This window comes from Dryas octopetala, chromosome 8 (genome assembly GCF_963921425.1).
Source record: "Dryas octopetala chromosome 8, drDryOcto1.1, whole genome shotgun sequence".
NCBI lineage: Eukaryota > Viridiplantae > Streptophyta > Magnoliopsida > Rosales > Rosaceae > Dryas > Dryas octopetala.
The window spans coordinates 7,040,155-7,067,842 of NC_141373.1; the positions used below are offsets into that span (position 1 = coordinate 7,040,155).

The 27,688-nt window shown below is 37.2% G+C and overlaps 4 protein-coding genes across 7 annotated transcripts; all 4 read right to left on the bottom strand.

Annotated features, from left to right (window-relative positions):
• Positions 1-6,799: 6,799 nt before the first annotated feature.
• LOC147276655 (uncharacterized) lies at positions 6,800-10,304 on the bottom strand. Its single transcript, XM_086253217.1, has 2 exons — positions 7,610-10,304; positions 6,800-7,487 (listed from the first exon to the last, which is right to left on the bottom strand). Exons 1-2 carry the CDS (start codon positions 10,302-10,304, stop codon positions 7,114-7,116), a joined length of 3,069 nt encoding a protein of 1,022 aa, XP_086109343.1. The 3' UTR covers positions 6,800-7,113.
• Positions 10,305-12,051: 1,747 nt separating this feature from the next.
• On the bottom strand, positions 12,052-14,761 carry LOC147276656 (uncharacterized). Of its 4 annotated transcripts, none has more exons than XM_086254502.1 (6): positions 14,579-14,756; positions 14,434-14,455; positions 14,226-14,331; positions 13,761-13,868; positions 13,519-13,664; positions 12,052-12,385 (listed from the first exon to the last, which is right to left on the bottom strand). In XM_086254502.1, the coding sequence occupies exons 1-5, from the start codon at positions 14,637-14,639 to the stop codon at positions 13,563-13,565; spliced, it is 399 nt and encodes a 132-aa protein (XP_086110628.1). In that variant the 5' UTR covers positions 14,640-14,756; the 3' UTR covers positions 12,052-12,385; positions 13,519-13,562. The 4 variants fall into 4 exon arrangements, with proteins under 4 accessions (XP_086110628.1, XP_086110627.1, XP_086110629.1 ...); XM_086254501.1 differs by lacking the exon at positions 12,052-12,385 and adding an exon at positions 12,406-12,605; XM_086254503.1 differs by lacking the exon at positions 12,052-12,385 and having other exon boundaries at positions 13,225-13,664; positions 13,761-13,864; positions 14,255-14,331; positions 14,579-14,761.
• A 4,204-nt stretch (positions 14,762-18,965) lies between these two features.
• Positions 18,966-19,991, bottom strand: LOC147276657 (uncharacterized). The gene has a single exon (XM_086255312.1). It carries the CDS (start codon positions 19,855-19,857, stop codon positions 19,045-19,047), a length of 813 nt encoding a protein of 270 aa, XP_086111438.1. The 5' UTR covers positions 19,858-19,991; the 3' UTR covers positions 18,966-19,044.
• Positions 19,992-20,874: 883 nt separating this feature from the next.
• Positions 20,875-27,266, bottom strand: FUC95A (1,2-alpha-L-fucosidase). The gene is made up of 10 exons (XM_086255054.1): positions 26,787-27,266; positions 25,956-26,101; positions 24,597-25,501; positions 24,158-24,290; positions 23,535-23,693; positions 22,666-22,890; positions 22,481-22,582; positions 22,216-22,351; positions 21,675-21,870; positions 20,875-21,414 (listed from the first exon to the last, which is right to left on the bottom strand). Exons 1-10 carry the CDS (start codon positions 26,992-26,994, stop codon positions 21,111-21,113), a joined length of 2,514 nt encoding a protein of 837 aa, XP_086111180.1. The 5' UTR covers positions 26,995-27,266; the 3' UTR covers positions 20,875-21,110.
• Positions 27,267-27,688: the final 422 nt, after the last annotated feature.

The following is a 27,688-nucleotide window of genomic DNA, read 5'->3' on the forward strand; positions in this document are numbered from 1 at the left end:
GCTGGACCAAATCATTCTTCAGTTGCTGGTGGAGTGTTGTTGACCGTATCAACCTAACCCGAGAAAGCCGTTGCTCTAAAAGAATTGGCTGATAACTTTGGCATCCATCATATGGTTCAGTGTCATACCGTGCCACAGCCCGGGAGATTCTTTCCTGAACGTGGTCAATGTCATCGTCCGATTCATCGTCCTCGTTCTCTGGACGCTCGTCCTCAATGATCATGTTGTGCAAAATTATACATGTCTTCATAATATAGCCCAGATCATTGGCTTTCCATCCTCTGGCGAGCTTTTTTAGAATCTTCCATCTAGCCCTCAGAATCCCGAACGCCCTCTCGACATCTTTCCGATAGGACTCTTGATATCTTGCAAATAGCTGACTTGCCTCTCCTACCGGATTCGTTATTGTTTGTATAAGCGTGGCCTATTTGGGATAGATCCGATCCACTAGATAATACCCCATTGTGTAGTCATTGCCATTAACCTTATACTTGATCTGATGGTTTCGCATCTGCTCCTCATCATCAAAAAGGTGTGAGCCATCCAATACGTTGATGTCATTGTTGCTCCCTGGAAAACCAAAATTGGCATGCCAAATCCACGTGTCGTACCTGGCAACGGCCTCTAATATCACAGTTGGGGTGTGATAATGGCCTTCATATGCCCCTTGTTGTCCTACTGGGCAATTTTTCCATTCCCAATGCATGCAATCTAGACTCCCTAGCATACCTGGGAATCCTCTTTTTTTAGCCTTACGCAATAGCCGTTGGAGATCAGCCACTGTTGGTGTGCGGAGGTATTCCGCTCCGTACACCTCCGGAATAACTCTTATGAACTTCTTGAATGACTCCAGCACTGTGGTTTGGGTAATTTGGAAGCCCTCGTCTAGGGCATCAGCCGAGTACCCAGCGGAGAGCATTCTCATGACCGAAGTCAGCTTTTGCTCTGGCGTGCAGCCCCATCTTCCAGTAGCGTCTTGTCTTTGTTGGAAGTAGACATCTTTGTTGCACACATCTTGCATCATCTTTAAGAATAGTGATTTCTTCATCCGATAGCATCGTCGGAACATCTCTTCAGTATATCTTGTTCCAGGGTCAAAATAGTTGCTCATAATAAGACCATGGCCTAGTTGTCGGTCTCGAGGGATATATCGTCGTGGTTGGGATGTGCCTCCATGTATTGGCCTTCTTTCACGGCGTTGTGTATGTCGTCGGTAAGCAGCCATGGCACACGCCGTGATATTTGCGAGCTGGTCATCGTACATGTCTAGTTGTGCCTGAAACATCTCTTCATCTGAATCATAATCGTGGGGGGTAGACATCCTGAAGCAGAGTGTAAACGAATTTTCTGCAATTACTAAGCAGGGTGAATTGGTGAAGGCACGACATGGTGAAATTTATAGACTAGGTGTGATAATGTAAATGAATCAAAATCTTATCATCTTGGAAAATTAAACGAATCAGAATCTTATCATCTTGGAAAGTTAAACGAATCAGAATCTTATCATCAGTTATAATAGGCTATCTTATCATCTTGGAAAAGTAAAGGAATCCGAGATATATTTAATAATAGGGTATTTTATTTTAATTCATAATAAAATGCATACATAAAGTACACGACAGAAATAGTTGGAAAAACAATGACACGTCAGTCATATTGTGAAAAGTCAGTGTTGGGGAAGTACCCTCCCGAGCTTGACGTGCCCTGATTGGCCTCGTTAGCAGCACTTGCATTCCACCTCGCCAAAATTTCACGCTGTTGTGCCTCCCAAAACGCTCGTTGTTCTCCGTGCATGTTGGTGAGGTCTTTGCCCATGACCTCATAATCTTGCTGCTTTTGTTTGAAATCGGTGTGCTCTTTGATCAATCGGTCGCGTGAAGCAGCTATGTCCTTCTGCCCTTGGCAAAGAAACCTGATACTATCGGCAAGGTCATCATCATTAGTATCAACTTGTTTGGCCCTCTTGGAGTTGTTTCTACCAGGTGGCCTCGGGCGACTACCGCTAAGTGGTTTAAAGGCCGGGGCATCCTCATCCGCGCTCAATTGAACCGCTTCAGTTTCGGTATCGGCATCAGTGGGGGTGTCGGTTTGTGCATGTTGCCACTTCACAAAGTGTTGCATCTTAGCAAAACAATGGTGCCAAGCAAAAGGACGGTTTCTCGAGTTTGTTGCTTGGTATCGTGCGTTGGCAAAGGTCACCTAGTAATATGAAAACAAATTAATGAATTATAAATGGTACTCAAATATTTGAATTTAACTAGCACATATTTAAAATAAAGTACACACATATTAATCAAACATAAATATGTGAATTTAATTAACAAAAATATTTGAGTTTAACTAGTAAAAATAAAGTATACACAATCTCAAATATAGTACACACATATTGATCAAACATAAATATATGAATTTAATTAACAAAAATATTTGAGTTTAACTAGCACAAATAAAGTATACACAATTTAAAATAAAGTACACACATATTAATCAAACATAAATATGTGAATTTAATTAACAAAAATATTTGAGTTTAACTAGCAAAAATAAAGTATACACAATTTAAAATAGAGTACACATATATTAATCAAACATAAATATGTGAATTTAATTAACAAAAATATTTGAGTTTAACTAGCAAAACTCACCGTATCAATTTGATTTTACCCGCTAGTGCGTGATCGTTCGGCCGTCAAGATACATTTATGATATTTCGAGGTGGCTTGCCCTATTTTCTTGAAGTGAGCCATGACCGCCCCAATTTGTCGCCCATTCCTCACGGCGAGAGGATATTTCCGAATAAATTGATCGTACACTTTATTCCAAAATTCCATGTTTCTTTGATTGGATCCGATTTCACAATCTTCCGAATTTTCCATCCAAGCTTCAACAAGCGCTACCTCTTCTTCATTGGACCAATTCTTTCTCTTTGCATTTTCCATGATTGGAAAAAAAGAATTTTCTAGGATAAGTGAGGTGATTTGAATAGATTGATAAAATAAATGAATTGGATAGATAGATGTGTGAAAAAATGAAGTGTGAATGCTCAATTTATAGGAAAAGTGATGAAATAGCCGTTATAAATTTTTCAGAATTTTTAAATATTTTTTCAAATTTTTTTTGTAATTTTTTTGAATTTTTAATTGCATTATAACGGTCAATTAATTGTAGTCGTTGATCTCCAACGGCTACATTAATCGGAGCCTCCAAACGCTGCCACGTGTGGCTGGGTTACATTTTATTTTATTTTTTTTAAATTGAAATCGGCTTTAATTGTGGACCGTTGATCAGCAACGGGCGGACGATCCTGGCCGATTGTGAGCAGCAGGCGCGCGTCCCGGCGAGTGGCAGACAGCTGCTGCGGTGAACACTGGCTTGTCGGCCACTTTATTCCCTCCCTCCGCAAGTACCAAATTGCCTCTGCCTTCTTTGTTTATTCCGGACTGTGCTGAAGCTTTTTAATTTGTGTTGAAGCCCTTTTTTGTCTTTTCAAATTCAGTGGGGCCCACTTAAATAAAAAACTCACACACTCTCACTCTCAGCCGGACCCTCTCCCAGCTCTCAACTCTCACCCTCACTCACCCTCACTCTCATTACTCTGGCCCACTGTAGACAAAATTAAAGTTTCCTCACACTCTCACTCTCAATCTCAAACTCACCATTGTGGAAGGCCTTACTTAGAATCTTGAAAAGTGAAATAATATTTTTTCTTGACTTAGAATTTTGATGTTGATTGGACATTATAAACTATAAATCATATGTAAAATATTAGAAACCTGTATTGTGTGTGATCATTGAGTAAACTAATGTCTAATTAAATCTCTATGACTCAATATTTAAAATTTACAAATATGTGTAATTTGTTAAAACTATTGAAATATTAAAGAGAGACAATTGTGAAACCGTACGTACACAAATAGATAATAAAGAAAGAGTGTTGCTATTTGCACACCTTTTTTTTTTTTTCTTTTTGCACACTCTCACCAACTTATTTTGTGAAATTACTTAATTGACACAAAAAAAAAAAAAATTAACTTAAAGGACAACCCACATCATTTGGAAAAAAAAAAAAAAAAACAACTCTCTTTACACACCCCAAACCCAACACTCCTAAACCACAATTACACACTTCACCCTCAACCTTGCCTCCAACCACAACCAAAACACAACCCACTCGTGACCCCACCTCCATCCCAAATTGCCAACACCCACTCGTCAACCCGCCTTCATCGCCGCCATGCATCCTCTCTCTATCATAGCCATTGGAAGTTGGAGGCATGCCCTAATCTAAATTTTTTGGATTTGAATGTAAGTATAATGCTTTCTTATCTAATTTCAATTGGTTAATCTATCCCAATACATTTTTTATCTATTTGGGATGATTTGGAGTGAGGTTTTTTAGAGTGCAAAAGTGAATTTTCTTGTTTTTCATTTTCAGATTCGCAGGTCGTTCGACATTGATCTACTGAACATTTCGGTTTCATTCGGTAGTAAGTTGCCGAACTAAACTGACATGTTCAACAGCTTACTACCGAACGAAAACGAAATGTTTGATAGCTTATTACCGAACGAAACCGAAATGTTCGGTAGACCAGTGCCGAACGACCTGTGAAACCCTATAACCCAAACTTGAAATTTCAATCTTGAAACCCAAAAAATCCACACTCCAAATCATCTTAAACTGAAAAAAATAGGTCTTGGATGGATTAACCAATTTAAATTTGATAAAAAAGCCTTAATTTGCATATGAATCAAAAAAATTTAGCTTAAGACATACCTATGGATTGACAACAATGGCTATGATGTTGTAGTAAGGTGGTGAGACCACCAACGGTAGATTGACAGTGGCGAGTTGACGGCGACTCTGACGGCTGAGTTGACGTAGGTGATGACGGCTCTGATGACGATGTTGGTATAGAGGGGTGTGTTCTTGACTAGGAATGGGTGGGCATGCGGTTGGGGGTGAAGGTGTGTATTACCTGAAAGGGTTGAGTGGGTGTGTATTGTTTGAATGAATTGGGTGGGGTGTGTAAGTGAAATTTGGTAAAACTAATGAGATTGAGGGTATTTTGGTAATGAAATGAGTGTGTTAAAGAGAAATTTTACATTTTAAAAGATGGTATGAGGGATGTAAGAGAAAAGTGTGTATTAAAAAAAAAAAGTGTGCAAATAACAGTTTTCTAAGGAAATGGAGGTGTAGTAGGATAATTTTTTTTTTTTTTTTTTTTTACCAAAAAGCCCACCCCAACCCATACATTAGGTCCGTCTCTGGATCATTAGGATGAGGTCCAAGTAGTTTCTAAAAGTTGCTTTTGCGAAGACTACTTCCACTTAGCTTCCAAACTACGTACTGTTGTTTTGCCAACGATAATGCATGCTAGAATTTTCCACAAGTTAAACCAATAATCCTCCTAAAGGCAGAAGCTAGCTTTTGGGTGAAGCTAGGTGCATTCCACAAAAATTGTTTAATATAAACAGCAATAATTGCTCCAAACTTTTCCCTACCATAGTGTGCAATTATTGTATGGATCATTGATCTGAAATGAAGACATTGTGTATCACTATCATCTCTCTGATTGAATCATTATTGTACCTAAGTGTGCAATTAAATAAATCGTCAATTTCGAATTATGAGTTTTCCAATTAATTAAATAAATATTTTTGTTAAAATTTTAATTTTAAAAACAAACATTAAATTTTAAGAAAGAATTTCACATCATTAAAACTCATTGTATTATTTTTATTATTAAAGATAATAAAATAATTAATAATTAATAAAATATAATAATTACTCTAATCATTCACCTCATTCATTGGAGTTAAAAAATTTTTAAGTTAGCAGATTTTCATATTAAATAACATACCATCCGAGTTAGTAAAGGACAATTTTTGCCAAACCAAATGCCATGTCCTTGGAGATGCTCTAAACACATACCAAATGGGTTATGGGTTATAATTAAATGTCTCTAGTTAGTGTTGGCAATATGATAAGGGTTCTTTTTTTCTTTTTCTTTTTCTTTTACTGGACATGACTATACAATTATACATTAACATTAGGGTGTTTCTTAAACTTAAAGTTGCTTTTCCGAAGACTGACTTCCAGTCTTCCACTTGCTTCCAAAAGGAAATGCTTTTGGGTCAAGATGCATTCCAGAAAAATGTTAAATATATATAAACAGCAATAATAATTGCTCCCAACGTTTCCTCACTTAGTGTAGAATTATAGAATTATTGTATCCTTTTTTTTTTTGGGCCAATGTGTAATTATTGTATCATGTGCAATAATAAAGCCCTACTGATATATGTGAATTTGGTGGATTTCAATCTAAATTTACAATCCAACTCAAGGAAATTGGAGCAGTAAGGGGATCGTACTGGTTTGAATATTTTGAGAGGCAACAAGTTGCAACACTACCAACAATTAAATATACCTGACCTATGGGCTTCATGAGAAACCATCCAACAATACCAATCAAAATCAAACAGTACAAATGTTAAAATTAGTCATCTTGGGCACAACTGAAGTACCAGGATATAAATCATTGGCCTAGAGAACAGTTTAACCAACCATATAACTCCACTACTGAAATAATGAGTTTACTATCCAATACATTTCAGGTCATTTTCGTAGCGGTCCCATCAAATAACAATACATACATGTGCTGTTGAGAATGTAGTCCTGATCATCAACACTTCTATTACCCATATAGGATCCACTACATTTATATGTCATAGACCAAGAATATTTAAATTTTAGATCATGCTGGCAGTTCATGTAGAACACATAGATGAACAAATTCAATTGTATAGTAATGAAAATAGATAGAAACTCTCTTCTTATCTTGGTCCAGTTACTTTTAGTTTATCTCAAATACATTATACACAAACAAAGTAGTACTTTTAATTTGTTTATTACATCAGAGGCTCAAGGCCAAACCAAACACACCAAATACAAGATGTAGAAGAAGCAAGACACCACAGGCAGAGCATGAAAGTTGAAAAAGAAAGAAGAAGACAAGAGGTGATCAACCAGGACCTGAGGGGGAGGAGCCACTGGTTAATTGTTTTCTAGTTAATTGGCCGCAAAAATCCAATCCAAAAGAGCAGCAAAAGGCTTTATCCAAGAAGAGTGCACCTAATGGAATGCAATTCAGATGTAACATCAGTAATACGCTTTCGGTCTGTTGGGCATTCGGCAGAACATGCTATTCCAATTCTAAATATCAAACTCAAGCAGTCCTCTATTTTTTTGGCTGTTGCGATGCTCCTGCGTTGATTGGGATCAGTGTTGTTGGTGCCTCCTTGAACAAGTAGTGAATCTGCAATTTCTATAACTCGCTCAGGCAATGCCTCCTTCACAAAATTATGAAGGTTGAAGCCGTCACTAAACATGTTGTCAGTGGGTCTCTTGCCTGTAAACATCTCTAGCAAGAGAATGCCAAAGCTGTAGACATCCCCATATGTTGACACCTCACTTCCCATACCGTACTCTAATATTCAAATATAACAAATATTTAATGCAAAAATTGTAAAGAAATATGTTCTTCCAAAAGTATTTAAGTGTAAAAGGAGGAGAAAGGAAACGGTGAAAAATATGGAAATATATATTTACCTGGAGCAGCATAACCAACTGATCCTTTTATTCCAACGGAACTTGTTTGATGATCAGCCAAAACATTACTTGTGAGTTTTGAGAGAAATGTTGCAAGCCCAAAGTCAGAAACATGTCCAGTCAATTCGTTGTCCAAAAGAACATTGCTTGGCTTGATATCACAATGAACTATTGGTGTCTCGCACTGATTATGAAGATAATCCAGTGCACAAGCAACATCAATCGCGATGACTAGCCTCTGAACAAGATTTAAAACCATCGGTACGTCTCTAACCTCTTCTCTTCCAGTATTACTTGGATGCAACCACTCCTCTAAGCTCCCTTTATCCATGAACTCATAAACCAAAGCTTTAAAATCATTGCCGCGAAAATCAACACTTGAACATACAGTTATAATCTTCACCAGATTTCGATGTCTGATATTTCTTATCGCCTCACATTCTGCTATGAAGCTCTTTGAAGCTCCTCGACGTAACATGTTAAACACCTTCACAGCAACAACTTGAGCTCTACCATCATCATCAAGAACTCCTTTGTACACAGACCCAAAACTACCCACACCAATCAAATTAGCCGAGGAGAACCCATCAGTAGCTTTCAAGAGAGTGCTATATGACACTTGCAAAACGGAGGTGCTCAATGCAGTTTCTTTTCTTTTCCTTCTTAACGATCGAAGAAATATAAAAGACAAGACCATAGCTATTCCTAACCCTGATACTACAGATATTATTAATTTCAACTTAAGAGACAATCCTCCACCCCTGGAATCTTTAGACTTGCACTTGGGCAGCTGGAGATCAAGAATACCACCACAAAGCCTGGTGTTTCCAACAATTGAAGTCCCACTTGCATTTTTAAAAACACCATCAATTGGTACGGCACCCCAAAAAGCATTGAAAGATAGGTTCAGATTCTTCAAGAAAACAAAGCCTTTCAAAAATTGTGGAATTTGACCTGAAAAATTGTTGCGGGAAAGGTCTAAATATTGAATTCCTTTCAATGAAATCATAGTTAAAGGAATGGAACCCTCGAAGAAGTTGCCTTGCAAGTATAGGATTTCTAAATTCAAACAACTACCAAGGCTACCGGGAAGTTCTCCTGATAACATGTTGTTAGAAACGTCTAATTCAGTTAGACTCTTCAACTTTCCAACCTCAGTAGGAAGGGGACCAGTAAAGCGGTTTGTAGACAATTTCAAAGAAATTGACAAGGAGGGAAGGCTAACAACTTGTTGAGGTATTTCACCTGTGAGGTTATTGTGAGAAAGATCCAGTAGCAGCAGCCATTGGCATTTCCCTAAGCTTGAAGGGATGTGGCCCTCAAGATTATTTCCTTGTAATTCGAGCCAAGTTAACATTGTTAAATTTCCAAGAGAGGTTGGGATGCTCCCTGATAATTGGTTGTTGTCAATGCCCAATATCTCAAGCCTTTGAAGCTTTCCAATGTCAGTGGGGATGCTACCTGTGAAGTGGTTAACCCCCATCGCGAGAAGTCGTAAGTTGACCAGATTCCCTATCCCAGTTGGTATGCTTCCATGCAGTAGGTTTCCTTCAAAAACGAGCCACTCAAGCTTGGTTGAGAGATTAAAATTGGATATGGATGCCCGCAAATTCCCTCCAAAATTGTTGTTGCCAATAAGAAACCACCTTAACTCTGTGGCATTCCTCAAGCCTGAGAGAAAACTCAAGTCACCATAGTTACCGCTTCCAAGATTATTATTGCAAAATGAGAATTCTTGAAGGTTATGAAGCTTTTGAAAATCCGGCGGTTGTCCGGATAATTTGTTGTATGAAACAAGAAATGTAACTAGACCTGTGACATTGGATATTGATGAGGGAATGGATCCAATAAATTGGTTCATGAAAATGTCAAAGTATTGGAGATTAGGAAGAGTGTTTCCCAAGTATGAGGGAAGACTCCCTTGAATTTGTTTATCTCCTATGGAAAAATGGACGAGAGCAGAGAAGTTATAGATGGGAGGAGGGACGTTACCAGACAACATATTGAAAGACAATGCGAAAAATGTTAAGTTTTTCAATTGCCCTAGAGAGCTAGGGATGCTTCCCACCAGGTTATTTTTAGTTCCAGCAAGTACTTGGAGAGACGAAAGGTTCCCCAAGGAAGGAGGGATCTCTCCTGTTAAATTATTGTCTTGGAAAACAATTATTTGAAGCTTCAACAAGGAGGCGAGTTCGGAAGGAATTTTTCCCACCAGCCCGTGATTGTGGCCAACATTGAGTGTGATGAGGTTGAAGCAATTGGATATATTGGGAGGAATAGGGCCACTGAGTGAGTTATTGTGTAGACGTAATACCTGCAATCTACGCAAACGCCCAATTTGTGGAGGGATTTGATGACTGAAGCTGTTGTTCTGGAGGTGTAGTTCCTTGAGGAAGCTTAGATTTCCTACGTGTGGGGATATGGACCCGGCCAACTTCTGGTGTTGTAAGTCGAGCACCGTGACCCTCTGATGATGTCTTCGGCTGCAGGTGACGCCGTGCCACATGCAAAAGTGAATGGATGCGTTCCAAGAGTCCATGACCTTGTGGGGATCATGTTTGATTTGTGTTTTGATGGCTAATAGTGAGAGCCTATCCGTCTCATTATGGTTCAAATGCATGGAGCTCCAACAACAGATGAATGCATTAAAAAGTGAGTATATAATTAAGACCAATCTCACAACCAAAACCACCATTTTGAATTGGATCTGATGTGTTCTAACTGGTAAGTCCCATTTCAGCTCAAGCATGTCACACGAATTTATAGGACAAGAAATATTAGGATGAGGTCCAAGACTCCAAGTAGTAGTTTCTTAAAGTTGCTTTTCTGAAGACGACTTCCAGTCTTCAACTTAGCTTTCCAACGTTAATGGTAGAATTCTTTACAAGTTGAGCCATTTCAACAAAGGGTAAATGCCTTTTAGGTCAAGATGCATTTCAGATAAATGTTTAATATAATAATGGGCAAGAATTGCTCCGAACCTTTCCTTACCTCAATTAAAAAAGAATAAAACTATTTCTTGCCAACAACATGTTTCCTTGAAAATGCATACCATGATACCAAATGGGTCATAAAGTTGGGAGTTAGTGTTGTCAGTATAATAATGATGAATGATGAGTTAATGAGAAATTAAGGTGAAGTGGTGAAAGCACTCATATTTAGAACTAGGGAGTGCTAGCCTCCCCCTAAGTCTTTTTAAAATTCTTTTTAGACTGATGAATCCAACAAGTAACTAGGGAGTGGAAGGGAAAGAAGATTTGAATTAGTGAGGGACTCATTTATGATTTGGTATGCAATAGAAGCGATTAAGATCTGTTTGATAATGCTTATTTTCTTTTCTTTTTTTGTAAAGTTTGACAATGTTTTAGGAAGGTCTAAAAAACCTTTCAGATAGTCAGAAGTGTTTTTTATAGCAGTCAATAAAAATAGCTAATAGTAATTTTTGAGTTAAAGAAGCACTTGTTAGTGTTTTCTGAAAAAACACTTCGTAGGTGCTTACTCATCTAAAAGTACTGGTGATTAGGCATGGCAAGGGCATAAAAGTTATTATTGTTTGCACCTTGTATCTTGAGAGATAAAAGGTTACCAAATTAGGAAGGAGGGACTTCTCCTGTTAAATTAGAAAGTTTGATTTCAGATGACACAAACTAATTGATATAGAGGACAGGAAGAACCTGCATAATATTTTCTGCTTGTTGAAAATTTGAATATGCTCGTGTAACTAACAAAGTAAACCTGAGCCGCTACATTTCCATGGCAGTTGATTAGATATTAAGAATGAAGATCAATGACAATAACAGGTGATAAATTAAACTCTTGTTTGTATATTACTATACAATTAGGTGAAGGATGGTCACTGTTAGAATCCAACTACAGCAATCCCAGAATAAACTAGCCCTTGTCGATCAAACCCAAAATTTTACAATCAGATACTTTACTTGCATTCCATCAATAGGCCATAATGAGCAATCAGTAGGCTTATGTAAATAGAATATTTGGAAAACAAAATTGGCACTTCCATGCTGTCGATTTGAGCCAGGCAAAATACATAAAGTGAGAAAAGAAATTAGACCTTTGGCTGCAGAAATCTATTCCCAGCCTAGTCTGCATTCATAAGTGCTTGTATACCTATGCGATTGAATTCCTCCATCTAACATATCCCAACAAAATCCAGAAACAACTAACCTTCCTGACATGTTTTTTAATAATTTCAACTATTGCAACTAAACTATGCTAGGGTATCAACCATTTCAAGGTTTCTTTTGTTGATGGAAACACGTGAAGCGGATCTTCTACTGCTTCATCTGCTAAGGGGTGAGAGAGAAAATATCTACAGGTGCTCTGGTGGAGCCAATTACTTCGTACTTAAATTTAAGTTTTGAGGAGCTTTTGTGTTGATCACGATAGACTAAAATAACTGTGATATCATTGTAAAATGTAATATCAACATATACATATATATACATGGCAGCATATACAAGGCAGAACCATCTAAACGCATATCTTACATACACTACTCCTAGGACTGTGAATTGCATAAATTGCAATTCACCATATATAAAATCATACTTTAGGTAGCAACAAACAAAGAAGAGCTTCATAACAAGAATCACACTTACCTGAATATTCATCAACTATACACCATAATATGCGAATTATCAGGATGAAGTGCTTCAACCTCCTTCATGACCTCCCCAACTCCCACATTATGATTAGTAGACAAGCGTTCTGCCGCCACCAGATTCCTCCTGCTCTCAGATGCTCTCTGCCTGAGGACTGCTCGGGTGGCCCCAAGATTCGCCACATACAAAACATAATTTGAAATTACAGAAATCGTTGTTGTTGAGGCTTTAATGGCATTTGTAATTGTTGTTATTGTTAAAACTTAGTTATTTGAAAGATTGCTGAAGTGTTTTTTAAAAAGTGTGTCCTAATTTAAGCCAGATTTTTCTCAAGTCCTCCGAGCATTATACAACATTTCCAAGCAGTATTGTCCCTGCAATGGTATAAATTTACAATCTAACTGAAGGAAATTGAACCAGCACGGCAATAGTAACTATGAGGGCTAAAATGATCAGTAATAGTATATTTGAGCACATAACCAGGATGAAACAGAGGAGCTATATTTTTGGATAGCTATTAATTTTGATCTTACAACAATTTCAAGTGCATTTTTGGAGCCATTCAAAGTGGACCTTTGTTTTTTGTGTTCAGTTAGATGCATCACTTGATGCATATGTATACCAATCCAGGCCAATCAGAACGAACAATCCAGATGCATTGGTAGGGTTCTTAGAAATTAGATATCGCACAAAACTAAAAACAAATCTCATTTAATAAGAGATATACCTGAGCCATTTGCTTCAGAAAGCATCAAATATACCAATCAAAATCAAATCAGTGCAAATTTTAAAATTAGTCACATTGAGCACAAATGAAGTATCAGGATATAAATAATATGCCTAGAGAACACTTTAACCAACCATATAATTCCACAACTGAAATTATGAATTTACCCTCCAAGGATTTAGCTAAAAAACTGCAGTGCTAATGCCAAAATATTAAATATATCCTTAATCTCAAATTGAAACTACATCATTAACCTGAAAGATAAATTCACAAAAGCAGCAAAATAAGGATTCCATCCATTCATATATAGAGGGAGGGAGGGAGGGAGGGAGGGAGGGAGGGAGGGAGAGAATTTCAGGTCATGTTTATACCAGTTCCAATCAAAGAATACATACATGTGATGTTAAAAAAGTGATCCTGATCTTAACACTTCTATATCCCATGAAGGATGCACTACATTTGTATTTCCTAGACCAATAATATTAAATTTCAGATCATGCTGGAATTTCATGTAGAACAAATAGACGAGCAGATTCAATTGTGACCTGCTCCTGTAGTACCTCTTCAAACTCCAAATGCCAAATTTTGACTCTGTCCACAGATATCAGAGATTGGAAAGCAGTAGAGCTAACTGCTCATCAGACACCTTAACTTCAGTGCATGCTCCCAATGATGCAGCAAGTCTTGCAGCTAATTGATGCTTACACTGGACAAGAAGAAAGATATTCAAAATAAGAAAAATTGTAAAACAGCAAAGTTCAAGGAACTACTAAGTAATGGAGAAGCAAGAGGGGAATCTCACACAGAGCTGCTCTCCTCTGTTTACAATGTCATAGAAGAATGAATAACAAGCACAATAGTGCACAGTAAAACAGAAGTACTCCTCCATCCTACGGGATTCTCCAACTACCTAACCAGACAACATAAAATAAGAACTGAGATTTCATTTTTCTCTTCAGTTCAAATAAATATATGATTATTTCACCCAAAAGAACATGAGTCACCCAAGTTTTCATTTTTTTGGATGAACATAAACCAAATTCCAAAAGATAAAAAAATCAAAGCAGCCAAATTTCTAAATGTTTGGTTTTTCATTTGATTTCACCTAATTCAGCCAGAGTTCCAAAATTTACAGGAAACACAAAATCTTCATCCCAAAATTTTGCCCAAACTGCTCAAGTTGCGTATCCATAATTAATTATCCTTGTATTAGTTTAATACAAGCATACAAAATAAACCCAGAAGCTGATTTGAACAGAAGTTAAACCTGAAAGATAAAACGTCCACTGGGCTCACCCGAAATCCTCTTGACACCCCTTTGATCCACAATCCTTATTGCTCGCTCCAAGTTCTTTCCAAACAAGAAATGCAAGCTGAATTTGCAGTAACAAACATTCAATTACACACATTGTAAAAAACTTCAGCTTACTAGCTTAGCCAAACGAGGTTAACAAGGAATTTGAAAGGAGACTAACATGGAGAGCTGATCATCGGTCACTGTCCCATTTCAATTAGTTGCCTCTCATCACCGATCAAATTAAAAGTGAAAATTAAATACTCAAAATTAAAGAAAAACAAAAAAAACAAAGTTAGGAATGGAAAAGAGTCAAAGGGAAAGACCTGAAGCAGTTGATTCAATGGCCGTCCACACTGCGCCTGCAACCAAATTACTCGCACTCATACTCTCACGGAAATAGGTTCGAGAATAGAGCTTCAGAGGGTCTCCAGTACCTGAATATGATAGGGCAATGCAATAATTTTGTTTAGGATGCAATGCAATATTGCAATATAGTGTTTTTCTCTAAAGCACCAAAGAATATGCTATTTGCTCAACACTTTTTTTTTTTTTAATAATTATTTTTACTTAAATTAAAATCGTAGGGTCTGAAAATGTCTGATCAAGGAATAAAATTTCGGGTTTCGAGGAAATTTCGATGGAAATTTCGATGGAAATTTCGACGGAAATTTCGAAGATTTTTAAATTTCGACAGAAATTAGATGGAAACGACGGAAATTACTATCAAAATACGGAAATTTTGAATGAAACTTTGCTATATGTTTATTTAACATATTATCTACTACATTGATAAAAAATATTAAAGAAACTAAATTATATAGTAAATTTCATATGATATAATATGAATATAATGCACGCTGGAGGCAAATACTATTAAATAAAATTAGTATAATGAGTAAATGAAATTAATATATTTTTTATACTCTATAATTTATACACTAAATCCTATATACTCTATATACTAAATCCTATATACTCTATAATATATACACTAAATTTTATATACTTTATAATGTGTATTCTATATTTTTTAGGATATGGTATAAGATATTAGGTTTTAGGCTCTTTAAGATATTTTTAATTATTTTTATATAGAAATGTATTAGGATTTAGGATTTAAAAACAACTAAACGAAACCAAAAAGTTTTTTTTTTCTAATTGCACAAGACTCTAAACGAAATCAGTATATATATAATTTATTTTGAAAATTATCTACGACTAATTAACTTCGGCCATTAATTTGCGTCAACAATTATATACATGCATGTGCATAAGAACAATGAATGAAACATGATGTACAGTTCATGAACGTACAATAGTTTCTCTTGAATTTTTCCAACTGTTTGATAACTCAAAAGATCCTTAACCAATCCTAAACTTTTTTTTTTTCTTTCTTTTTTTTTTTTCTCTTTTTTCTTTCTTTCTTTTCTTTTTTCTTTCTTTCTTTTCTTTTCTTTTTTCTTTCTTTCTTTTCTTTTCTTTTTCTTTTCTTTCCTTCCTTCCTTTCCTTCTTTTCTTCTTTCTGCCCGTGACTTCATCTCTTCCCCTTTTCTTTCTTTTTTCCCACTGCCCAGCCAGTCAGCCACTCAGCAGTTTAAACCTAACCCTGAGACAATTTTTTAAACATAAAGAAAAGGATTTTTCTTTCTTTCTTTTTTTGTTTTTAACTTTTTCTAGAGAAAAAAAGGATTTGACACGTAGAATAAAAACCCCCGGCCAAAAAAAGACATGTAGAATAATAATAATAATTTATATGCTTTTGTTTTTCATTTTTACTTGGTTTTGGTTTTTTTATGGGAAGGCTTATAAAAGTAACGGTGGTGAAGGTGGTTCTCTAACCTTTATATACCATTCAACAACCATCTTCCCAGATTTGGTTGCTTGCCCACCTCATTATTATTCCAAAAAAAATTAAAATATTACATTCACTGAATTAATTAATTAATTTTAACTAATTATTATTATATTTTAATTTAACCTCTTCCTAAACCTCATATCCTTTTTCTTCGTTTCACACTGCAAATGAAAACCACAACTTTCACTTTGACCAGTTTGGCCTCTCTCTCTCTCTCTCTCTCTCTCTCTCACACACAAACACGCATGGCTACCCGCTACCCCACCCTGATTTTTTGAGTGGAACCTCAAGGAGGAGAAGCAGCTTCTCTTTTAGAGAAGAAAAGGCTAGAGGGAACAGCCCGGTCAGCACCAAACTCACTTCTTTTTCTTTTTTCCCACTGCCCAGCCACCACAGACCCACGTCCAAACACCTTCTCTCTCCTCCCTCTTTCTCCTCCCTCCTTCTCTTCCTCTTTTCTCCTTCTTTCCTTCTTCCCTAGTCTCTCTCTATTCCTCATCTTCCTCCCCGATCTGCTGCCTTCGGCGACGGCCGGCGACGAGGCCAGCTCGCCTCTTCCTCCCTTCTCTCCCTCTGGTTAGCTGAATCTGGATATTTGAGCGAAATTTCGTCCAAATTTCGACGAAATTTCTCTCAAATTCAAAAAAATTTGCTGTGAGAGTATTCGAAATTTTCGGCGAAATTTTGAATATTTCGCCGAAATTTTTCGAAATTTGGTCGAATGGGTGTTAAAATTTCGGAACCCCTAAAAATCGAAATTTAAACCCTTGGGTCTGATTGAAAGGGTGATTGTTTATAGGCATAAATTCAATTTAGACACATAACTATATATGCTATTTCAACGGGGTTCACGAACTTTCAAATATACACCTGATTTATTATGTAAATTGAAAAATGAAATTTCGTCCATCAATTTATTGAGAGATCAGTTAAATGTCAGCTTAGCTTTTGCTAATGGGGATTAATTGGCGACGTGACACCAACTCAGCATACATTTCCCGCCAAATGAGCAACACATGTCCACTTGACACGGGCCCACACATCCATCACCTATTTTCCGCTCGTCGAACGCTCTCATGACCATTTAGTCTCCAAAAAATATCACGTTTTCCTCAAATTCGAATATAAATCTCTCACTTGTGTTCAACGAGCGAGAAAGAGATGATGACTTTGTGGACCCGTGTCAAGGGTTAGGTAGACCTGTGTCGCTCATTTGGCGGGAAATGAGCGACACGGGTCCACCTAGCCCCTGGCACGGGCCTACAAACTTTTACTCTCTCTATTATTATTAATTGTGGGCCCGTGTCGCTCATTTGGCGGGAAATATTTGCTGAGATAGCGCCACGTCGTCAAGTAATCCCGGTCAGCAAAAGCCAAGCTGTCATTTAACTGATCTTTCAACGAATTAATGGACATAAATTCATTTTTCAATTTAGATAATAGATCGGGTGTATATTTGAAATATTTTAAAGTTCATAGACCCCGTTGAAATAGCTTATATAGTTATGTGTCTAAATTGAATTTATGCCTTTTTTATATCTACATCGGAATGCAGTCTATAAAAAAATCTTTTATGTGAACCCATATAACAAGTTTTTCATGTGTAAATAATTCTCATATATAATTTTAAATTTTTTAATATAAGATTTCAAATTTTCATATAAAATTATGTCTGGACCAATAAAACAACTCTTTTTATTTCACAGAATGAGGACATCAAAATTGAAATTATAAGCAAACTTGACCAACAACATTATTCAAAATTTACTTGAAATTGACAAATTTGATCGTAAAGGAAGGAGCCTAATCTAATTAAGATGCTCTATTGTACTTATTTTTGTATGTTTTAAACTTATGATCCATGTGTTCATTTGATCTCATTGATATTTAAAAGTATTACAAATCTACTACTCTTTTAATCACCCGCTATTGAATTCATATTACAATGCTAAGATTAAAATCAAGCAAAAATAAGTACTAGCTAGCAGAGGATTCGTGTAGCCTTTCAACACCTATAGTAATTGGATTTTGAAAGTCCAAAAAGACCAATTACATGTGCCATAGTGGTCCATTTTTGCAACAAAGTTGATATCAACCATCACTAGTAGGTTATAAAACACAGATTATGACATACAAACTTTAGAAGCTCAGATCATTTTCAGCATATATTAACGACATATAAACTTATTGGGTTTAGTGCTGCCTTAACAGATGAAAAAACTGCTCTGATGGATTTGAAGGAAGGGAAATCCTATCTGTGAATGGGAATTTGAAGACTGTACATATGAATGCTTAATTTGCAAGATCCGTATACAGAATATGTAGTACAAGTACGTATTCTTTAATTTTGGTTAGTACATAGTCTTCACGCAATATGTTAGGGGCTGCTTTTGTATTGCCATAACCAAGTTTGTCCAAGGCCTTTAGTCAAGCTTTTGGCCGCTTGCTTGTGTGCAAGGGTATTTCAGTAATTAGTCAATTAGTTATTTTTTTTTAGGAAGAATTATGACTTATCGTACATTTTGATGTTTTTTGGTGCATGTAATTATGAAAATGACTCAAAATGTTCTTTACAGGGGGTGACTAGTCGGTAGAATGCTCGGCTAGCTCACTAGCATAGGTAAGAGCATGCACATGACCCCTTGTACTCTTTTGCTATCAATATAAGAAGCATATTATTCAATCATCTGTTGCACTGTGAGCCTTTCCTTTTTGTTTCATTGTGTAATTGTTATTTGTTGTTTACTTAGTGCTTGTATGAATCTAATTTATCGTGTGGATCTTTGTCTTTCGAAATACTCATTTAGTTAATTTGCTACTTGGGAGAAAATTAGCAAATACCGCACGATCCGTCTCGTGCTGTGAAAAGCGTGACCCAATGCATGGCATTGGTAATTATTTACTTACAAATTTCCTCATTTACTGTAGCAGAAGCTAGACTCCACAAGCAGCATGTAAAAGTTGAAAAAGAAAAAAATAATACAAAAGGTGACCAAGCCTTGGAGGAGCCACTGGTAAATGGTTTTCTTGATGTACAAAACATATATAGTTGCTGGTTAATTGTTTAATGTACAAAAATGTTAAGCGTTTTAATTGGCCTAGAGAGCTAGGGATGCTTCCCACCAAGTTATTAGAAATTGCAGCAAGTACTTGGAGAGACGAAAGGTTCCCCAAGGAAGGAGGGATCTCTCCTGTTAAATTATTGTCTTGGAAAACAATTATTTGAAGCTTCAACAAGGAGGCGAGTTCGGAAGGAATTTTTCCCACCAGCCCGTGATTGTGGCCAACATTGAGTGTGATGAGGTTGAAGCAATTGGATATATTGGGAGGAATAGGGCCACTGAGTGAGTTATTTTCTAGACGTAATACCTGCAATCTACGCAAACGCCCAATTTGTGGTGGGATTTGATGAGTGAAGCTGTTGTTGTGGAGGTGCAGTTCCTTGAGGAAGCTTAGATTTCCTATGTGTGGGGATATGGTCCCGACCAACTTTTGGTGTCGTAGATCGAACACAGTGACCCTCTGGTGATGCCGGCGACTGCAGTTGATGCCGTACCACTGGCAGAAGTGAATGGAGTCATTCCAGGAGTCCATGACATGGTAGGGGTCATATTTGATTTGGGCTTTGATGGCTAATAGGGAGAGCCTATCTGTCTCATTATGGTTCAAATGCATGGAGCTCCAACAACAGATGAATGCATTAAAAAGTGAATGTAGTAAGACCCATCTCACAACCAAAACTACCATTTTGAATTTGATCTCATGTGTGGTGTGCTCATCAAGCCTGAAAAACTAAATATACAGGACAAGAAATATGAGAGACAGACGTAGTTTCTCAAAGTTGCTTTTCCGAAGACCGACTTCCAGTCTTCCACTTATCTTCCAACCACTGTTGTTTTTCCAGTCTTCCATTTCTTAATTTCGTAAGACGACTTCCAGTCTTTCACTTAGCTTCCAAGCAATTGTTGACTTCTTGTTCCATTTAAAAACAAGTGTAGACAAGGATAATGGAAACCACATGTAGAAAAGTACAACTTAACAAGTCAAGGCAAGTCAAGGCCCACTTGCTTCCAACGACGTTACGTTCTGTAGTTACAATCAATGACTAAGCCACGGTTTGATCTTTTATATATCTGCATTGCGTTTACTAGACGTTGTTGAAAATTTGCATATGAGGACATACAGGAGTACTAGACAAGTTTCACATTGCTTTTTCCATAGGACAACGACCAAAACGTTAACAGTCCACTTACTTCCTTCCTACCACGTAGTACTGTTGTCTAGCTGTTGTTGTTTTTCCAACGACCACTGTTGTTGGTCTCTTGGTTGAGTTGGTTCTGTAGTTACACAACACTCAATGGTTAAGCCACACCCACAGGCTTGACTTTTGTAGTCATGAGTAACAAAGCATATATGTGCCTTTTGGATCTGCCTCTATCAGTCTATCTAGTAATTGAATTTTACGAGTCCAAAAACAGACCAACATAATGTGCAATGCGGTCCGTTTTTGCACCAACTTGATGATATCATCTTTCAAGAGTAAATTAATTATAAAAAATGCACAGCCATTAATACCAGTAATATTATGACGTGCATGGTATATATGAAGCCTTACCATGATGTTAAGGCTCTCCCATAGCCATGGTATGAAGCCTAGATTGATTCATCTTCTTCCTTCAAGTTAGAAGCTTCTTTCATAAATATATTTAAATCTAGTCATTTATTTTATCCAATCCAATTCTATTCATCAAACGAGACAAAAATAATGTTACAAAATTCTTCTTGGGAAGTGTTACTAATGATAATACAAGTAACAAATGCCATGGAGTATTCTCTCATTTGGTAAACTAAAACCAGCTTGAACAGAGGCTGATACAAAAGAAGGAACAAAGGAGGGACTTCATTTTTAGGTTTATTAGGAATATAAATCAATGCTGTTGATAAATCATAAAATCAATTTAACCTTAAAACTGGAGGATATGCATATGAATATGCTGCTCTCAGAGATATAATGTCCTCACACATTTTAACTGTCTGTTGAAAGTATAAATCCTGCCAGATGATATGTTCGCCGTAACTGTACTTCCTCTATAATGTAATATCTTAATGGAGTTCTTGTCCTTGGACCAAAGACCAACTTCATGAAGATCTCCTTCCTTCCAACAGATATTGACTGTCACCCCACCGCGCGCCTTCAATCCTTTCACACAACCATTTGCCCATTTATCCCGGGGAAGAGCAGGAAGTAAATACAGGTCCTTGACAGTGCTCTGGACAAGCATTTCTGCAACGGCTGCTGAGAAACTGGCACCAAAAGAGAGAGAATTAACAATCATAATTCTCTGGGGGGCTAACAATCTTTGTCGCACATGGCAGTGTTTCCTCATAATAATGTTTCTAGATACTACATTCTCTGGGAGTGATGCATATTAAAACGCCAACTGTTGCATTTCAACTTTTCAATAAAACTTATTGAAAAGAAATGTACTTGGAACCAAATACATGCAAACAAGTCAGAAGCAGAATTGGTCATAAACAGCATACATGGAACGAATGTTGCTTACCCAAAGTTGGCATCAATCTGGAAAGGGGGATGTGCAGTGAACAAGTTACTGTATAGTCCTCCTTCAAAATCAGCTTCATGATCTGGATCCACCAAGTCAATCAAATGCTTGACCATACGGTACGCATGCTCACTGCTGTGAAGCCGTGCCCACAATGCAATCTTCCATGTAGTTGACCATCCTGGGCCTTCCTCTCCTGTTTTGAAGTGCAAATATCTGAAGGACAATACTACTTGCAAGTACTCAAGAAGATCATACCAGTGTAGAGTTTCATTATTCTATATCTGTGTCACTGATGCATCCAAAGTTCTCCAGATTCTTGTAATAATAAATCATGAAAGCTCCTTTTTACCTTTTCATTCCTTCTCAATTTAAATGTAGTAATTTGGTTTCAAATAATACATCAGTTTCTAGTACTTTTCATATCATGCAATAGTACTTTGGGGAAACAGAAAAAGTGAATTCAATTTTGCATCCAAATGCCCTAAATTGGGTGGGGATTGCAAGACCAAAATGACACACATAGTTATCACATACAAACCTCTTTTATAGAGGGTATAATCCGCAGCTTTACAGAGGTCTGGAGTTTTTTCAACAGTTATTGAGTGCCCCGGAAACAGGCCAAACAGGTGTGATACATGTCGGTGATGCACTTCCGGGTCCTCAAAATCTTGTGCCTGTAATATAACAGAGATATTGTTGGTTTACAACTAATTTGACAATTCTATACAAGTAGTCCATCAGACAATTTATATAAGACCTGAAAGCAGATTCTTGAGAAATGGAATTTAAGACCACTGGCTTACCCATTCCATAATTGACCCATCTCTAGCAATTTTTGTGGGTAAAAGCCTAGGTTGAGCCTCACGGACTTTTCCAACAAGAGCATCCTGAGTTTTTCCTAGAACCTGTTTTTAAGGAATTACTGTTATATACATCAATACACAGTTTATTAGCTAAGTACGGCACTAACATAAAGTTAGAGCTCAACCTCAGCAGCAGAAAGTATTGCAGAGAAAACTTCTTTTATGATTGACATGTCCATGGTTGATGAGTAGCTCACACTGGCCTGCTTACCATCAGGAGCAATAAACATGTGCTCTGGAGAAGTTGATGGGTTAGTTTCCAGATACCCTCCAGGGCCTTCTATCAACCAATCCAGCAGAAATGATGCACATCCTTCCAACAAAGGATATGCCTTATTTTTTAGAAAATCCTAATGATGTAGAAAAAATTAGCAATTATGAACCTACTAGACAACTCAAGTCAGATAAGATAAGCAACATATATAAACAATAAGTTCTTTATCAATATAACCACATAACTGACATTCACTTGTACCTAAGTGCTTTCAGGAGCCTGAATCCCTGGTGTCCAGATACCATAACATAAGAAAAACAAATCTTGAGTTAATTAGTTTAATTTAGGTAAAACAGCATTTTTTTTTTTTTTTTGCTTGCACTCTTCATCTTTAAGATATCTGGCGCAATTTACAGTTAACCTACTCTTCAATAACATTTATAAGCTAACTTACATACAGAATTTACTCTTCTGTCACAGTTTCAGCCTGATTAGTTATGCACCAGTTATAGGAGCTTCAATTCGTGATGCCCACAGTTTCTAGCACAGTAACTAACTAATTATAGATTCAGTTTTCACTTCCAGAACATTGCTCCTCCATTTTAATATGGACTTAATAAAACAAATTAGGAATGGTCTCTTTTCCCTGAGCCAAAAAATTTGCACCTGATTATGTCTATACAGAATAGGCCATGCCAATTCAACAGCCATATAGTTTGAGAGTTGGCAGCTAGAGCACATTAACATAATAGAAATTTTTTTCAAAAAGCAGAAGCTTACTTTGTCCATCGTGTAAGTATAATGTTCCCATAGATGGGTACAGAGCCAGGCTCCTCCCATTGGCCATAAAGCCCACACAGCTTGACCTCGATCTGGTGATGTTTTCGCCCATATGTCAGACACTTGATGTACAACCCAACCACTGGCTTCATAGTTCACCTGGAACATGCCATGTGAATTAATGAGAAAAATAATGCACAGACAACCAAGAACTGGTAAAGGATAACAATTTTTCAAGGTCACTACAAAGATCTTATCATTTTTTGGCCTATTCCTGCTTAATTGCATGAGGACCAGTGCCTAAAAGAAGTCAGACAGGAACTGCAATGGGTTGTGCTATAGGAACTAGAATTGGCCATCCTATAGGCACTGCAATGTCCATTCACAGAGGTATTAAGGTTTTTTCATCTTGGTTACAAAAACTTATGTGAAACCTCACAACTTCAACCCAGAATGCTGACTTGCAGCATTCATGATTTTATCATACTGGTTCCAAGGAAAAACCTCATCCTTTAAAATTTCTCTGAAACTAAACTTTGGCAACTAGAGAAAAATATATTTCTAGGTAGAGACAAAAAGCTAAAGAAGGCTTTGAATACAAACTAGAAAGGGAGAATTCTCACCTTTGCAGTTTTACTCCCGTTGATAGATAAAAAAGATATGTAATCAAATAAGGGCTCCTGGCATTCTCTTAGGTTACAAGGAAGAGAAGGCCAATAGTTCATCTGAAGATTAATGTTCAAATGAGGAGCGCCGCTGAAAGTATAAAGTTGAAGTAAGTAACCACCTCATAATATTGCAAAAATCAATGATAAATAAAAGGCATTGAATTACTTAGTGAATGTCTTATGTTGATGTAATATGACTGGTAGGGAGGAGTTTAGTACTGCCATGCATTTAGCTCTATTATCATATTATGGTTCACTTGCCATGTTGTTTACACTAACCTATGTTCTTCTAGAAAGCTTTTGAACTCCCTAAACAGATCAATGTCATGCTAATACCCTTTGAGAGAGAGAGAGAGAGAGAGAGAGAGAGAGAGAGAGAGAGAGAGAGACATACTCCCATGCAGGCTCAATATCCTTGTTCCATATACCCTGCAGGTTTGCCGGCTGAGTTCCAGGCCGTGAACTAGAAATAAGCAGATACCGACCATATTGGAATAAAAGTTCCACAAAGGAAGGATCTTCATCAGTTTTGAAGGATTTCACCCTGTCAGCAGTTGAAACTAAGGCATCATCACTTCCCTTAAAATTCAAATTGGTAATAGGGGTAAGTTTCTTTGTCTCCAAATCTTTATCTCCTAAAATGCTCTTAGAGCTTTTAGAAAGCTCCAGTGAAACACGATGAAAAAGATTCTGATAGTCATCCAAATGATGAGCATAAAGATCAGAATAAGAAAAATTTCTTAATGAACTTGATGCTTTGAGAGACTCTGAAGTTGGATCCCTCTTAGAATCAGAAGGCTTAGTAAATGGTCCTTTGAATGAAGATGAGGCCACCAGAAGCAAAACAGCCCAATCTGACTCTTCAACCCTTAATTTCTTGTCGTCCAAAACATGTATCACACCTCTGCTACCACTAATCTGCAAATCAAGAACTGCAGAAAACTGAATCCCTTGTGGATTGTCATTTACACTCAAAAATTTTGGGGGGACCCTTTTACCAGGACAACTGCCATCAATTATAATTTGATTTTTACCATTTACATATGAATGATGATGTAACTTGCTGTCTAGAGAAACTGTAAATGATAGGGACCCTGATTTGCTTCCAGAGATCTTGGTCACAATCACTTGATCCGGATTAGAAGCAAAATGCTCCCTTGTATATGTTACATCACCCACAGAGTATTTTATCTTTACTGTTGCAGTATCCAGGTCTAGCTCCCTGCTGTAAGATTCTTCAGCATATTTGAGATGAGAATCGTCAAATTCTAGGTTAATGTTGCCCAGTAGTTGGTAAACCTTCATCAAACGAGTAATTGTTAGGATATTAGTCCCAGGATATTGGAAGCCTCCTCGTGGATACGGAACTCATCCATTTTAAGTACCATTGGTAACTATAAGCTTGCATTAACATAACAATTAAGCATAAGCTGTGAATTACGAAACCCCGTAGCTATTGTACTAAAAATCAAGTAAGCATAACTCTTAAAACTACATTTACCATACAAAGCACTAACAACATTTGAACACAGACATCTATAAGATAGCATATTTTGTACCCTATGTAACTTATTAAATTTGAGATCCCACTATCAACAATAATCAGAAAAAATTAGTACTTGCACCGAATTGCATAGCATGTTTTACAATATTACCACGCGTTTGACATCTAGTCATATTCATCACCAGTCCATTTTCATTGAGTAACATAATGAAGAAGGAAAGTATGATTGAAGCTGATGAAGTTACATACATCAGAAGGATCTCCTGACAACTTGACCGCTGCTTCAGTAGCTTCAACATATTTACCACTGTCAACTAGCTTTCTAACCTCCGTTAGTGCTTTTGGAGCCTTTGGGTTGGTATAGTTTCCAGGAGTTCCAGTCCAGAGTGTGTCCTCTACACCAATTTAAAAACTTTATGCAATGAGTTTCACTATAATTTATACAGTGTGTGTATGTGTGCGTGCGTGAGAGAGAGAGAGAGAGAGAGAGAGATTAGAAATTCAGAATACAGTTTTTTCAGAACAATCTTTAGTTAATCAACCCCAAAACTTAACTGTGAGAAGTTCATTCATCAGACACCAAATTAACAATTCAAAGCATTGATCTCAAAATTTTGTTACCCTCTCTATATCTCAAATTTCTCACCCACCAAAAACGGAGTTCTTTGAGAATTCACGTGTAAACTCAAAGGATACAAAATGAATATACACAATCAAAATGTGGTCTTAACAACAAAGTCTGATGAACCAAGCTTCCTAAACCAGGTTCAACAACTATAGTCTTTTGTTAAAATTCTAATCACCTCAAGCATTCCAAGTACTCTGAGTCCCAATTCAGGGTCTCTCTACCAACTATTTGGTCCCTCAAACAATGTAATTGAACTTGAATATCACACTGTTCATATATGATCTCTTTAACCCACCAAACAATAAAAGAAAATAGCAAGAGAAAACAAAGCAACCCCTGAAAAACCACAAAACCCACAACAGCAAGCATTTGAAGCAACAGAAATCAAAATACAGAAAACCCAACAATTAGTACTAATCAGGGACACAATGCAACAAGGCTTTGTACTTCACCATTGAGCTGGAGAGTCTCTGATGCGACACCACCCCAGACCATGGCTCCGAGCCTCCCATTCCCAATGGGTATAGCATCCGTCCAATGCTTAGCAGGCCCAGCAAACGTGACCTTCAAAGGCTTAGAACTCTCCTCCTCCACTAGACTTGGGGTCCACAGGTCCTTCTCTGCAGGCTGCCGCACCAGAACCCACTCACCATCCTCCATTGCACAAAAGGGGAAAAGGTTTCAGCAGAATGGAGAAGAAGACCAAGAAAAGCTTAAAGATATTCAGTGCCACACACACACATACTCTGTTATGCTTGGGCTTAAGAGCTGTGGATTTATCAGTTGGTGAAGTGAAAGACTGTGAGTGAGAGTAAAGAGTTGTGGACCTGGTGGGGGTTGGTTTGGTGAGAAGGGTTTGAATTCACACGGCATGTAGCGGTGACTAGTGAAGTGAAGTGGGTCCCACTCAACCCGGCATTTTCTGTACTGTCTCTGTGTAACTTTGGAAACAATGGAAAGCTTTCTTTCTTCTTGCTTTTCACGGTTTACAGCTTTACGGTGTCGTTTTATGCGGCTTGTGAGGTGCACAATGCACGTGGCGACAAGTACGTAAGCGTTGCGGAGTGTGGTGATAATCACGCGTCAACCCAGAAAGATTTGTGTTTGTGTTTACGGTTATTAATTCTGTTTTCTTTTTTCCCGATGTTCGGCGGTGAATATGTTAATGTTTATGTCGATTTATGTCAGTTGGTTGGTCCACAAGAGAATTGATTAATTAGCGTTTGTCACAGGAATAGACACTGTTCATGCGTGACCAGAAATATTATATATATATCTTACAATCTTATGAAATATTATTATAATAAACTGCCCTATGCCTTTTTGTTTTGTTAATTAGAGGAAACTGGAAATT

Bases quoted from the DNA above. Each gene is read 5' to 3' on its own strand.
- LOC147276655 (XM_086253217.1), bottom strand. From the start codon at position 10,304: ATGGTGGTTTTGGTTGTGAGATTGGTCTTAATTATATACTCACTTTTT. The intron at 7,488-7,609 runs GTAAATATATAT...TTTGAATATTAG, and splicing joins AGTTGGTTATGCTGCTCCAG to AGTACGGTATGGGAAGTGAG.
- LOC147276657 (XM_086255312.1), bottom strand. From the start codon at position 19,857: ATGGTAGTTTTGGTTGTGAGATGGGTCTTACTACATTCACTTTTTAAT.
- FUC95A (XM_086255054.1), bottom strand. From the start codon at position 26,994: ATGGAGGATGGTGAGTGGGTTCTGGTGCGGCAGCCTGCAGAGAAGGAC. The intron at 25,502-25,955 runs GTATGTAACTTC...CGTTTGATGAAG, and splicing joins TGTCAGGAGATCCTTCTGAT to GTTTACCAACTACTGGGCAA. The intron at 22,891-23,534 runs GTAAGCTTCTGC...CTACATCATTAG, and splicing joins ATACTTACACGATGGACAAA to GATTTTCTAAAAAATAAGGC.
- LOC147276656 (XM_086254502.1), bottom strand. From the start codon at position 14,639: ATGAGTGCGAGTAATTTGGTTGCAGGCGCAGTGTGGACGGCCATTGAA. The intron at 13,869-14,225 runs GTTTAACTTCTG...TTGTCTGGTTAG, and splicing joins GTGGACGTTTTATCTTTCAG to GTAGTTGGAGAATCCCGTAG. The intron at 13,665-13,760 runs GTGAGATTCCCC...CTTCTTGTCCAG, and splicing joins ACAGAGGAGAGCAGCTCTGT to TGTAAGCATCAATTAGCTGC.